General features: G+C 47.6%; 1 protein-coding gene across 1 annotated transcript in view; it reads right to left on the bottom strand.

Annotated features, from left to right (window-relative positions):
- Positions 1-14638, bottom strand: part of LDB3 (LIM domain binding 3) — a gene marked incomplete at its 5' end in the record, with an annotated part of 167514 nt that overhangs the window by 128585 nt on the left and 24291 nt on the right. The window contains one exon of the mRNA XM_015425655.1: positions 11138-11213. Within this exon, the coding sequence (XP_015281141.1) occupies positions 11138-11213 (76 nt within the window). The remainder of the gene's footprint in view (positions 1-11137; positions 11214-14638) is intronic.

The raw sequence follows: 14638 nt of genomic DNA, 5'->3' as shown, positions 1-14638 counted from the left end.
CACGCTTTATTAGGTACACAACAAGACATGCCGGCAAACGGCCGGCAGGCTAACTATATACACACCTGGGGACACACCCCTGGTCACCATTGGAGGGTTTGAATCTCCCGCCAAGGTTCCCATTGGTTCCCCAGTGGAGGGACTAGAATCCTAGTCCCCATTGTTGTCCAGGACTGAAGCTCAGGGATATGCGCTGACCTCCGGTGGTGGTCAGTGGACACAACAACTATCATCAGTCATCTGGTTTGCGTCACATAAGCTACAAGGGCAGCAGGTGGCACGGTAATATTTCTTGGCACTTGTGGAGTTAGGGTCGCCAGGTCCCCCTTGGCCACCAGTGGGGGGCAGGGGGTTGCCAGCTCCAGGTTAGGAAGCTCCTGGAAATCTGGGGGTAGAGCCTGGGAAAGACAGACCCCTCAGTGGGCTATCATGCTAGAGAGTCCACCCTCCAAAGCATCCGTTTTCCCAAGGGGAATTAATATCTGTAGTCTGGAGACCAGTTGTAAATCCAAGAGATCCCTGGATCTTGGCATCCCTAAAGGGCCAATCTAATCACTGGCCCTAATTCCTTTGTTGTTGTTGTTGTTCAGTCGCACAGTCGAGTCCGACTCTTCGCGACCCCATGGACTAGATCACGCCAGGCCTTCCTGTCTTCCGCTGTCCTCTGACGTTGGCTCAATGTCATGTCCGTTGCATCGATGACACTGTCTAACAACCTCATCCTTTGCCGTCCCCGTCTTCTTCGACCTTCAATCTTTCCCAGCATCAGGTTCTTCTCCAGGGAGTGCTCCCTTCTCATTTGGTGGCTAATTCCTCACGACACTGCATTTCAGGCCAGACAAATCAGATGAAATAGACTGAATTTCCCTTCTCTTTTTGTCCCGCGGGGATTGCAAACATGAATGGGCACATTTTCACAGTAAGCCCAGTGCAACTTTCCTGCTGGCCAGAAGAGGAGGCTGTTATCCTGCGCATTCGGCTTCATCCCTGGAGACGCGTCACTAAAAAGACCTCATTTCATGGGAGAGACTGATTTGTTGTTTCATTCTAGGATTCCAACACTGATGCATGGAGAATTCAGGAAGCCGGGACTTAATCTCTGCTTCTGGTGCCATGTAGGACATAATAGGCAAAGAAACAGAAACATGCAGGAAATAGTCCTTTCAGCCCACACTATGCTCCTGACTTCTTTATACTTCCTGCATATGGATTTATACTCTTTTTATACAGCAAATGTGCCCTCCCTTGGTTGAAAGGGGGGGGGACCCAGATCACCTTAGGCAGGCACATATGCAGAGGAATGTCCTGTTCCTCACAAAGGTTCATACATACTGAGCCAGATGACATCTGCATTTAGCTCAAAACAGCAGGGCTATTTTGGGGCAGGAACGCACAGGAACGGAGTTCTGGCTGGCTTCAGAGTTGGCCACGCCCATTACAGCCAAAACTTCTGCGTGCCTGGCTACAGAGGGAAGGCCTGGAGAGCGACCCCCCTCTGGCGACTCCGAGGCGGGCCAGGGGGGTCCCTGGAAGGATCGGGCCGGCATTTAAATGCCTCCCCTGGCCTGTCCAAGGGCCGGCTTGCCTGGGCTCCCCGCAGCCGCGGGGCACCCAGGCAAGCTAAGGGAATGCATGGGGGTGTGGCCTGGTATGCTAATGAGCTCTGCTGTCAGGTGTGTGACCTAATATGCTAATGAGTTTCTGCTGTTGGGTGTGGCCTATTATGCTAATGAGTTTCTGCTGTTGGGTGTGGCCTATTATGCTAATGAGTTCCTGCAAAACAGTCTATTCACATGAGCAACCTAATGCTGGAAGAAGTGAACCACAGAAGCTTGAAAATCAGTTTTCTTGAGTTATGGGATACCCTGCGACTGGGAATTCCTACATGTGGAAATACATCATCTGTTTCGCCAAGTCTCTTCTCACAAGTCACCTTTCTCATGTGGGTAGACAACTTAAGGCTGGATTCCACATGGCTAGTTTGCTAATCGGCTTCCAAACTGGAATGATGTTTTCCTGGAGGATCCGGATGACATTGTCCTCCAATCACATCCTTCCTGGGCTTTTCCCTGCTTTGTTGCGTTCTTTCCCAAACGTACTTTGCTATGGCCTTTCCTGAAAGATCCCAATGTGTGCATTTTTAAACTCTCAGTCACAACTGCACCGTTTTACAGACATCGCCCCTGATGCCCGCCATCCCCCCAACCCACAGAGGATTTCTTCCCATTTTTAAGTGATATAGAAACTACTTATCCTTTTTTTAAAAAAAAGCCAACAAAACACCCTATGGTGGTATGTGAGGAGGGGGAAATGGTGGATGACTGAGGGAAGTATGGAGAATGACTCTGTGTTAGTGCTCAGTTGCCACTTCACATGGTTCCGGCATTCACAGAGGCCCAAAAGGGAATCGTCAACATGTGGATCCAGCCTAGCAGCATTTCAATGTGCAGTATTTAAACGTGCACCAAATGGACTCTCTCCCTGCTGTAGGAAGGCCTCTCTCTCCCCGGTTTGGACAAGATTTGGAAAACTGGAGAAAGAAAATGGAAGTCACTTGAAATGTTCCCTCTAAGCTGTGAAGTCTTGTGAGCAAAAATTCTACTTTGTGAGCCACTGGCATTAAAGTTGTGAGCAAGCAATTTGGCTACTGCATAAATTAATTTGCTCTGGAGCCCTCCTTCCTGAACTGAGACAAAGATGTGTGAGCTGGAGGCTAAAAAACTGTGAGCTAGCTCACTCTCAGCTTAGAGGGAACACTGGTCACTTGTGCTTCTTCTTTTGAAAACTGGTACTGGGCCCAATGGTCTACTCTACTCTAGTAACACCGACCCTAATGTGCAGCGTCCCTTGACTATAGCTCATGAAGGTCTCAAGCAAGCAAGGCTCCTGCCTGGTTCTGTTAAGGACATAAGAGAAAGAAAAGAAACAAAAAAGAACATAAGAGAAGCCATGTTGGATCAGGCCAATGACGCATCCAGTCCAACACTCTGTGTCACACAGTGGCCAAAACCCAGGTGCCATCAGGAGGTCCACCAGTGGGGCCAGAACTCCAGAAGCCCTCGTACAGTTGCCCTCCAAACACCAAGAGTACAGAGCATCACTGTCCCAGACATAGTGTTCCAACCATACCTTGTGGCTAAAAGCCACTGATGGACCTCTTTCTGAGGCCCCTTCATGTAGGGAGTCTAGGGAGGTCTAATGTACACAGATTATTGCCCTCTAACACTATGAGAGCATGGAGCAGTCCTGCGCTCGCTCAGTGTCTTCAAGTACTGATATGGATTACAATTTTTAAGACAATTTTTAATATGGAACAACTGCTGTTATTCCTTTCTGGGATGTATAAAACCTTTTTAAACCTTATTCAAGACTACGACTCGGCGTTCCAAAATGCTGCCCACAAAACAACACACACACTAAGACCTAACACGAGCCACTGACCTTTAGACCTCAGGATACCACCTTGAACAAGGGCAGTGACAGAGCAAGAATTTGAAACTCTTACACAAATGAAAACAGAGCCCTATTACATTTTGTCATGAGGGGTATAGGGAGCTCAAGCTATACGGGATGAAAAGACTCTTTATCCCTTGATAACTTCAATGTCCTGGAAACTGTTACAATCAGAAGGCTAAATTGGTTCTAAATTATTACTGCCGAACAGGAATGGAAAAGAAAATATAATAACAATGTGGTAGGCTTTCTTCTCCTTCTCCTTCTTATCGAATTGCACGTTATCTTTGACTTCTTTCTCTCAGAAGTACTTTAGAAACACTTCAGTGATAGGAACATTCATTTAAATTCAGACAAGTCATCAGGTCAAAGGCATCTAATTGCCCAAGTAGGAAAAATCTTTAATTATTTCATGGCGCTGCTCCTAATTTCTGTGTTTTAAAGATCAAGCTGTGATTTAGGTGACATTCTTTGTGATTTTTTTCATGGCATGAAGACCTTCCTTCCTCTAGCCACGCGTTCTGGGTGACAGATTCAAGATAAACAAATCACTATCGTGCAGGGATGCCGAGCATCATTTGCTTGATTGGAATCCCAATTCCTGATCCTGAGTGCACAAAACTAATGGTCTAGTATATGATCATTATTTATAAATAGCCCTGGATGTGATTACAAGTGTATCACATAACTAGGCACACAGGGGTAGGGTTCCCAGGTCCCTCTTGGCCACCAGTGGGAATGGGAGGGTTGCCAAATCCAGGTTGGGAAACTCCTGGAGATTTGTGGATGGAGCCTGGGGGAGGACAGGGACCTCAGTGGGGTACAGTGCCCCAGAGTCCACCTTCCAAAGCATCCATTTTCTCCAGGGGAACTGATCTCTGTAGTCTGGAGATGAACTGTGATTCCAGGGGATCCTCAGGTCCCACCTGGAGGCTGGCATCCCTATGTGACAGGGGGCGGAGCTAAGGTGATGAGTTATACCTTAGCTTTCACATTCCCTGACCTCCATGTTATTTATGCATAACAATCTTCCTTTTGCATTCTTTTGATTACGCTGCCCAATTCCATCCCACGGAACCAAATCACAACTACTTCTCTTATGTCTACAGGTTCATCAACCCCACCTGCAGCACCTGAACCTCTTTAGCGTCATATGCTCGGGGTTCTTCTTGCAGGTATGTTTTTGTGCATCTTTTAACCTTGCCTTGAAAACAGCATTCCCCCTTTGGTTCCGTACCTATGTATCTATGTTAGTATGGAACTACTTACTACTACTCATTTCTGAAGTGCGTAAAAGCTACTTTTGACCTCCATTAAAAACTACATTTTAGCATTTCAAAACGGCACCTGTATCAATGGATCTATGTGCTGGTGTCACTTTTTTTCTGTCTGGCTCCATCACTGTGTCAAGCTCGGGCCTCGCTTGCCAAATATTTCCTGTTTCTTACACTCATGTTCTGTTGTATTAGAAAAAGAAGAGATTGGATTTATTCCCCGCCCTTCACTTGGCATCTCAGAGCTCGGGCCTCGCTTGCCAAATATTTCCTGTTTCTTACACTCATGTTCTGTTGTATTAGAAAAAGAAGAGATTGGATTTATTCCCCGCCCTTCACTTGGCATCTTACAAACCCCTTTCCCTTCCTTTCCCCTCCCCACAACAGACACCCTGTGACTGAGAGAGCTCTTTCCAGAACTGTCCTTGACAGAACAGCTCTGACAGAACTATGGCTTGCCCAAGGTCATCCAGCAGCTGCAAGTGGAGGAGTGGGGAATCAAACCCAGTTCTCCCAGATTAGAGTCCGCACTCTTAACCACTACACCAAACTGGCTCTCATTAGGGGTTATTAGGGGTTATTACCCCACATTTCATTATGGTCTAGTATGCGTTACGGATTTATATGTATTTTTCTACAGTTCCTATGTTGCATGCAACCTTGCTCTTTTCTAGTGTGGTTTATCATCGCTGCTGGGAAATTGGGGGGGGGAGTGGATGTGTGCGGCTATTTGCTTTGCTTGGTTAGTGCCAGCTCGTAACAGTTCTATTGTGTAGTGGGTGGCCTAGCGCTGGATCCCACCTTCGTCGCCACTATTGTGTAGTGGGTTGACCGCGTGGCTAGGTCCACTCAGCTCCCATAACATGGTGCACGCTTGACTCTTACACAACTAAGACAAAGTCAAACGGCCAGCAGGCCAACTATATACATATCCAGGGGACACCCCTGGATCCCATTGGGAGGTTTGAATTTCCCTCCCCGTTTCCCTTGGCTCCTATTGGAGAGACCAAGATGCTGGATTCCAATGTCCACCCAGGGTCAAGCCCTAGTGGCGGCCAGCATACACAACAAGTTCTCACACAGGGGCCTCCTGAGGGTGTTGAGAACACCTTTGGGAGTATGTGATCTCTTCGTTCTGTGTGACCTTGCAGTCTGAGGAGCTTTTAGATAATGTAACTGTTAGCTTGCAGGTGTTAGGAGCAGTTGCAAGGGCAGGTGCAGACGTGTGGTGGGCCGAATGGGAGCAATGATTGCTTGCTTGGCATTTGTGGGATTTCTTGTTTATAGTATAATGGTGGAACTGGCATTTGAAACCCAGTTCCGACACAGAAACTGTCTATGCTTGGAACCTCTCTACTTCTTAATAAACATATCTTGTTGCTACAAGAGTGTTTGTGAGAGTGATTGCATCTAGGACTTCACACACTGCCACCTCATCAATCTGACTAAGTAGGCTCTTGCCTGTGAAAATGCATGTCACAATGCATCTGTCGGTCTTTAAGGATAAGGGCCTTTGCTTTCCTTGTCTTATCTTTCCTTTCTTTTTTGTTGCAAGAGACTGAGACAACTGTCTTTTCAAAAATTACATTGCTACTCAACTACCAACTTTCACTTCTACATCTGCCCCACCCTCTTCCCTGGCTATATACACCATCATTCTAATTCCTTCATATTGCCTTGCCTGTCATCAGCCTTGTACCTAATCTGACCCAGAGGACATTTCTCTCTAGATGAATATTCTAGTGACTCATGACAAAACTAAGGGATTGCTATTCCTATCTCTGTCACATTCCCAAGGTGCACACATAAGTTCTGGTTTCTCGCTCAGTCACTAATTGGATGGGAAATGTGGTAGGGAGAAGGGAAATGGGGAGAAACATCTTCTTACTGTGGGTTCAGAGGGGGAGCTAGGGTTGCCAAGTCTCACCTTGTTCCGGAGCGGGGGACTCCCGGGTTGATCCCGGAGCGCACACCACATCCACGTCATCAGGAAGTGACGTGACGACGCTGGGCATGCTGGAGGCGGGGCCACGACCAGCGTGCCCGGCATGGTCGCGTCACTTCCTGGTGACGTGCACGTCCGGGTGGAGTTCCCCTCGGGGCCCGATCCAGCAGCGGCGGGGAACGGGCCTCTGGGGCAGGGGTTTCCCCGCCCCCCGGGGGGACTTGGCAAGCCTAGGGGGAGCTGAAATGCAGACCTGATGCAAACCATGAAAATCTCTCAAAAATCTGCCTTCCAGTACTGCAATTTCACCCTGAAGTCTCTAAACCTGCTCCATGTTTTAAGGTTATCTCACTCGTTTGAGACAACAGAACTGTTCTGGGACAGTACCAATTCGGATCGGAGGCAAATGAATTGCAAGGCTGAATGCTATCCCAGCATGGAAAAAGCCAAACAAAAACACCGTTATAAGTCTAGTATATCAGCTGAGAGAAGACCAGACTTGAACTGGTCTCCCTAGCATCTGACTTTCCATTTATTTGCTATTTCATGCAGGAGAATATTTGGGTATTCATGCATCCACTTGCTGTGAAGAGTCTAGGAACTATTTTATTCATTTGCTGTTTCCATCAGCTTTGACTGACAGCCGCTCTCCTGGGTCTCAGGCAGAGGTCTTTCACATCATCTTCCTGTTGACCTGTTTTAAAGCCAGAGACTCCAGGGAATGAACCTGGGACCTTCCACAAGCAAAACAGGTGCTCTATCGCTGAGCCAAGGTAAAAGGCAAAGGTCTCCCTTGCTCGAAAGCCAGTCGAGTCCGACTCTAGGGTTGCGGTGCTCATCTCCGTTTCAAAGCCGAAGAGCCAGCGCTGTCCGAAGACGTTTCCGTGGTCATGTGGCCGGCATGACTAAACGCCAAGGCGCACGGAACGTTGTTACTTTCCCACTAAAGTGGTACCTATTTATCTACTTGCAATTTCTTGCTTTCGAACTGCTAGGTTGGCAGGAGCTGGAACTAGAGACGGGAGCTCACTCCGTCATGCGGCACCCGGGTCTCGAACTGCTGAACTACTGACCTTCCACAGCCTGCAGTTCAGCGTCTTAACCACTTGAGCCACCGCAGCTCCATTCGCTGAGCCAAAGTCCCTCCCATTAACTAGGTCTAAGAACCCTTGGCAATACAATAGGTTTTCTTCACATACAACCTAGCACCTAAATTACCCATAAAATATATTGTGGCCATTGCTCATCTAGACATGTACATGTAAGACAGGACATATAGTTAACAATGCATATATAATATCCATGCTAGAGAGGTGAAATTGGTGGTGGTCTTTCGCCATGGGCGCCATGGGTGGAAAAGGTATGTTTGCAATCACTCAGAGTTTAGAACAGCCCTTAGAAATACGTGACTTTTAGATTGCCCATGCCTTCTTTTTGAATGGACAGCTCCTTCCAAATAATTTTTTTTTGTTTTAAGAGCAATTCCGCAATCACTGTGTTTCAGCTCCCTTTCTCCAGACACTGGCTTGCTTCAGAAGGAACTTTCAATCAAGTTAGAATTTGAAATTTAATGAAAGGGCATTATCCATTCCTTCTGCTTCGGTATTGTGCTGCCTATGCAAACATTGCCAGAAGCCGTGAGATGCAACGGGTCACACGAAGGCCTCTCTGATCCACGGAAAAAGATTATCGCCAGGGATTAACCCATGCTCTGACGGTTTCCACTGCAGAATAGCAATCGCCACCTTGCACTTCTACAGGGACAAGTCTGTACCCAACCGAGCATTATGCTTAGACACAGACGCCATTTTGTGTGGGGGGGAGGGGGACACAGCAACCAGTTGGTGGATAAAACCAGTTCAGAGGTTTCCCCAGTGCTGGGAAGGGCCTGTGGCTCAGGATTAGTGCATCAGCTTTGTACACAGAAGGTCCCAGATTCAGTCCCTGCCATCTGCAGTTGCAAAAAGGGCGAGGTGGGAGGTGATGTGAAAGACCTCTTCCCGGGAAACCGGGGCGCTGGCTCTCTGCTGTAGACAGTACTGACCTTGATAGAGTCTAAGGCTGTTTCACAGGAGTGTTCACACATGACCTAAAAGCGGAGACTGGACGCAGAAATGCTTCCCTTTTACAGCACCTACGAGCCAAACTAGACTTTACAGTGGCCACAAGTCCTTTCCGGGCCCGTAACGACAGTGGGGCCTCTCAGGGCCCAGCCCCCTGACTTACCACCAAGGCCCCCTGACTTCCCAACCAGCCCAGGCCCACGACGTCCAATTTTTAAATTTTATTTATGGCACTTGCTTGGGGTGTGTGTGTGTGTGCTCCTTGACTTAGTTCAAGGCCCCCCAAATTAAAAAATCCTGGCTCCAGGCCGGGTCCTTTCCACAACCAGTCATGCCATTTGAAGAAGATGGGGATATTTTAAAAGGCTGCGAGGGCCTGATCCTGGCCAGACACACAACGCAGTAGGACTAGACAAACGTGTTTCCCCCTCGCATGCCTTTTCATGTGCTGAACAATACCCACCCCAAGCAAGACCCGGGGCCGCCATAACGTCTAGTTGGGCCCTAAATGTCAGTCCAAGTATTTTTCTATCCCATACGATCGATCTACAGAACCAGGCAGGACTCTTTTTGTAGCAGGTACTCATTTGCATATTAAGCAACACACCCCTCATGTAGCCAATCCTCCAAGAGCTTACAGTAGCCCCTGTAAGAAGAGCTCTGTAAGCTCTTGGAGGATTGGCTACATTAGGGGGTGTGGCCTAATATGCAAAGGAGTTCCTGCTACAAAAAGAGCCCTGACTGCACCACAATGAGCCAACTCCTCTCTTCAGTGAACGAACGGCTCCTCTCTTGAGATCAACTCTTCTCTTTAGCAAAGGAAGAAACGGCAGAACGACCATTGGCAGGAGCCTCCCAGGGCAATAGTAACTTTGACTCCTCTCCCTTCTCTTCTGCACGCAGAATATGCGTGCGGCAGTGTTCCCTCTTAGCTGAATTCGTGTGAGCTAGCTCACAGTTTTTTTAGCCCCCGGCGCATCCATTTTTGACTTAGGAAGGATGGCTCCAGAGTGAACTCATTTATGCAGTAGCCAAATCACTCGCTCACAATTTTAATGCCAGTAGCTCACAAAGTAGAATTTTTGCTCACAAGACTCCACAGCTTAGAGGGAGCATTGGCGTGCAGGTAGCTCTTAAGGCCATCTCAGTGTCCATTTACATGCCTTCTAAAACCGTAAATACTCCGTTAATATATCATTCCTCTTTCCCGTCGTTTCGTTCAAAATAATACTCCACCGAACACAACAGAAGGGAACTGAAATGCATTACATGGTTGTTTCGGTCATTTCGTTCACTATGAGGAAAGCTCTGGATAAAGGAACGAGAATCCTGCTAGGGGGTCTCCTAAAATGTTGGAGGAAAACTAGGGACCCTCTGCAGGACCCCAGGCACGGCCCAGGATGAATGCAACGTTGAAAACAAAGGAGCACACCATTTTTAATTTCTCCCATTGTTTTAATTTGCTATTAGAGTTGTTTACTGTAAGAAATATATTCATCCCCCCTCTCCGAAGTACCGTATTTTTCGGACCATAAGACGCACCTGACCTTAAGACGCACCTAGTTTTTAAAGGAGGAAAACAGGGAAAAAAATATTCTGAACCTTCGGTCCATAAGATGCACTCACTTTTCCTCCCACTTTTTTTGGAAGAAAAAGTGCGTCTTATGGTCCAAAAAATACGGTATATCCTTTCTCCCTTCTCTGGTTACATACAGAACTGTGGGCTACTCTACCAGCCAAAGGAGTGTATGGTTACCAAACTTCACCCAAGGATGCCGTGCACTCATGGCAGAATGAGAAGCAATGAGGGTTTGTTTATTCATTTTGAACATTTTTTAAGCCGCCTTTTCACCGAAGCAGGGTCCCCAAGGTGGCGAACATGAAAGTATTAAAAACATCTGAACAGCATTTAAAATAATATGTAAAATAATTCAGTCTGAACATATAAACGTCTAAGCACACAATGCCAAAAGCAGGGAGGAGGGCCAATTACAGCTGCTAACTCATTTTTGCGGCAACAGTTCTTGTGCCTTTTAACAGCCCATAACAGACAGAAATGATCCATCAGGTTTATCATTCCGGGCGAAACCTGCTTGAACCACTGCCCATTATGCAGCTGAAAAGTCCTGTTAGGACAAAGCTATTGGCATACACAGCCCCTCTGTTTTGTTTTATTTCTGTGTGTGAATTAGTTCTTCCCACCCACCATCCCCAAATGCTATAAGGAGTTTCCACTGGAATGAATATGGGTTCCCCTGAAAACTGATTTCAAAGGGAATGACTCTCTTCCCATTGGAATGCCTCTCGATGCGAGCCCATCAGAAGACGGTGGATCTAATTTCACTTTTATCGCTGGAGCCCCTTAAAGAAGCCTTGGCGAGCTGATGACCAGTAACACATACCTTTTGATGAGGGATCACAGGCATAGGAGAGTCAATTCTTGGGCTGGTGGCTGGAATTGGAACCGGGCGCTTTGATCTAGCAGGAAGTGTGAGAGGGGGGAAAAAGAAACATCGTTACTGATTTGCTGTAACTTCTGGATTTTTATAAACACACCCCAAAAGACTGATAAGAACACTGACACTATTCTCCCTTACCCCTCAACCCATTTTCCAGATTTTTCTTTGGATTCCATACACACAGAAGCCAACATTCTGTTACGCACTAGTGTGTGACCAACAGACCCAAGATGGTGCTAGGAGGATTTAAGGAGTGGGGTGTAAAGATGGGTACAGGCTTTCTTCTCTGTGGTCCAATCTGCATTGGTCTTTCATGCCGCTGTGCCAACGATCTCACATTGTCTCACAAATTTCTGTCTGCATTTCATGCCGCGTCCGCTCTCCTACTGTTTCGTCTCAGCATCGGCTGTCTGCTTCATTTTATTGCCAATTAGTGGTGACTCTGAGGTCACTACGGTGTCCCACCATGTTATTTGGATTTGGTTTTAAGGTGGTTTAATTGCTCCTCCCTGCCCTCAAGCCGCTGTGAGTGATAAGCAGACAACTGGAGTGTTTTCTAAGGAGATAACCAAATTTTCTAAGGAGATACACAAATTGTCACAAAGGAAACTAGTTAGCTGAAAATCCAGTTGTCTGTGTTTAAAAGCAGCCAGGGAGCATTTTCCTGCAATCGCATTTGGGGAGGGGGGGGGGTTTGGAAGCACACCCACCCTGAACAATTTGTTATTTCTTGGGGCGGTCTCCAGAACTCCCTGCCTGTCAACTGCTGGGTGTTTTGTGTTTCTTACCCAGCTCGTTCTGTCTTTCCTGCCCCCTGCCTCCCCCTCCGCCAGGTCACCCCCTTTACTTTATTTGGGGGGGTCGCAGGTGCCGTTTCCTCCCCACAGCATAGCACAGTGCAGTGCCCTGCCGGGACCCCCAGGGAGGCTGCTCCCCCCCCCCTCGCGCGCGCTCCCTCTGTCCTGATGCAGACGGCGAACTTTTTATACTGAGCCAAATGGAAGGCAAAGGAAGCTGGTGCCACAGCAGAATGAAACAGCTTTACACAGCAAATGCAGATTGGGTCTGTGGCTGGAGTCAGTAGGGACACGGATCAGCTCCTTCCACCCACTTCATTTGCTTTTGCTACGGAGAAACACAAAGTGCTGCCCTCTGGGAACACGGGTGTGATAAGGACCTGCTTTCCTCTGGTATTGTGTAGTGAGTTTGCCGCATGGATGAAGGACAAAGACTGACATAGTGCATAGCACGCTTTATTGGTACACAACAAGAGATGCCGCTAATGGCCGGCAGGCAAACTATATACACTCTTGGGGACACACCCCTGAGCCCCGTTGGTGGGTTTGAATCTCCCGCCACGGTGCTCATTGGTTCCCCAGTGGAGGGACTAGGAGCCTAGTCCCTATTGTTCTTCCAGAGTCAAGCTCTGGGATATTCGCTGGCCCCGGTGGCGGTCAGCGGACACAACATCTGGGCAGCCTGGATCTTTCTGACTCTGCAAGGTATGGCGAGGCTGTCTATACGTACAAGGATTCAATACACATACATAGACCTTTATTGGCATAACACAGGGACAATAAGGAAGGCAATGGAACAAATAAATTAATAGAACGAATTAATAGATCATAACAAGCTACATCAAGTTACACCAACAGGGGATCATTTTTAAACTTCTCAAGAATAGTGAACTCAGTTAAAAATATAACAATCCAAATGAGCACAAGGGGGATTAAGACTTATGCGCCCTTACCCTTAGCTTCCAAACATAAGCTAAGAATTCAGCAACAGACAGGGTAATTGCCGAGAACTTATCAGACAACAGGATTTCAAGATCACTGTCAGTCGAATTCCTTGTGGAAGGTAAGTGGGGACTGATCAAATAGCTGCGCATGGTAGAGTATCGGGGACAGCGTAGAAGAATATGAGCAACTGAATCAGGTTCACTATAGAGACAATTGCAGGTTCTATCCCTATAGGGGATACCCCTATATCTGCCTGAAACAACAGCCGAAGGAAAGAGATTAAATCGCGCTAGCATAAAAACCCGCCGATAAAGTGGAATTGTTAGATTAGAGATGTACAAAGCCATAGAGGCTTGGGGTGGGGGGAGAGGTCAAGGAAGCATGGAGAACAGACTCCAGAACTGCCAGCATTAATTATTTGGGCTTCCATATCCCAAATCCTCCACCGCACCACCTGCAAAATAGCTGTTTCGCCGCAGTTATACAGAAAATCCAAGTCAATTCCCATAGTTTTGATTTTATGCCCTATGCCCTATGGTTTGTGACCAGGTGGAAGTATATGGATCTGCAAGAAGTTGAACAATAAGACTGTTGGGAGGGGAACTAAAGTGCAGATGCAACCAGTATTTAATAGTGGTGATCCACGCCCGTGATTCAATAAGATGAAAACCTAGCTCCGCACAGAGGGAAAAATAGGAGACGGAGTTAGGAAAACCTAGAATCCTGCGAAAGAAGGTAGAACTCATTAGTTCTATTCTTTTATTAAAATTTTGGGATTCAATACACAAACTCTAGATCAAATCTTGAACACCACCCCTGAAGCTAAAATGACCAAACTGAGGCTATCGTACTTCGGTCACATCATGAGAAGACAAGAGTCACTGAAAGAGACACGAATGCTAGGAAAGATTGAGGGCAGCAAGGAAAAGAGGAAGATTCCCCATGTGATTTCAAAAAGGTTGACTCCCTTTCCCATATGATACTGGAATGCCCTCATTATAGCCAATTCTCCACAAGCAACAGTGCCACCCTCGCTCTTCTGTTTCCCCCGCTTGCACTGGTCAATTTCACATTATTTGCTGCACGGCTGCATTCTGATCCATAGCGCATCTCCAGATTTACCCCATGTCTTCTCGATCGTTGTTTTTTGAGATCGAGATGATGCAGGGGAAATCGGGGGGGAGCTGCGGATCAGAATGCGGCCGCGCAGCAGGATCAGACTAGCGCAGTGGTGGCGGACCTATGGCATGGGTGCCAGAGGTGGCACTCAGAGCCCTCTCTGTGGGCACGCATGCCATTGCCCCAGCCAGGCCCAGACCATCATTAAAGTGTCGAATTCTCTGCCAAATAATTTTAAGTACCGTATATACTTGAGTATAAGCCGACCCGAGTATAAGCCGAGACTCCTAATTTTACCACAAAAAACTGGGAAAAAGTATTGACTCGAGTATAAGCCTAGGGTGGGAAATGCAGGACAGCTGGCCCGCTGGAGTGCCGGCCGGTGGCGGGGCGGCAGGCCCCAGATCGCCAGCCCACGCGGAGAAGCTGCTGCAGTAGTTCCCGCGCCTGGTGCAGCTGAGGGGCTTTTTTTTTTTTTTTTCAGCCTTCAAAGTACCGGCCATGGAACGCACCGTCCGGTCGGTGTGCTGGATTTCCTTGGACTTAAAGGACTCGGAGTATATATCTCCCCCCCCCCCCCGGA

Source organism: Gekko japonicus, unplaced genomic scaffold (assembly GCF_001447785.1).
Source record: "Gekko japonicus isolate JY-2015 unplaced genomic scaffold, Gekko_japonicus_V1.1 scaffold1137, whole genome shotgun sequence".
Classification (NCBI taxonomy): domain Eukaryota; kingdom Metazoa; phylum Chordata; class Lepidosauria; order Squamata; family Gekkonidae; genus Gekko; species Gekko japonicus.
This window is presented reverse-complemented; position numbering and strand designations above follow the sequence as displayed.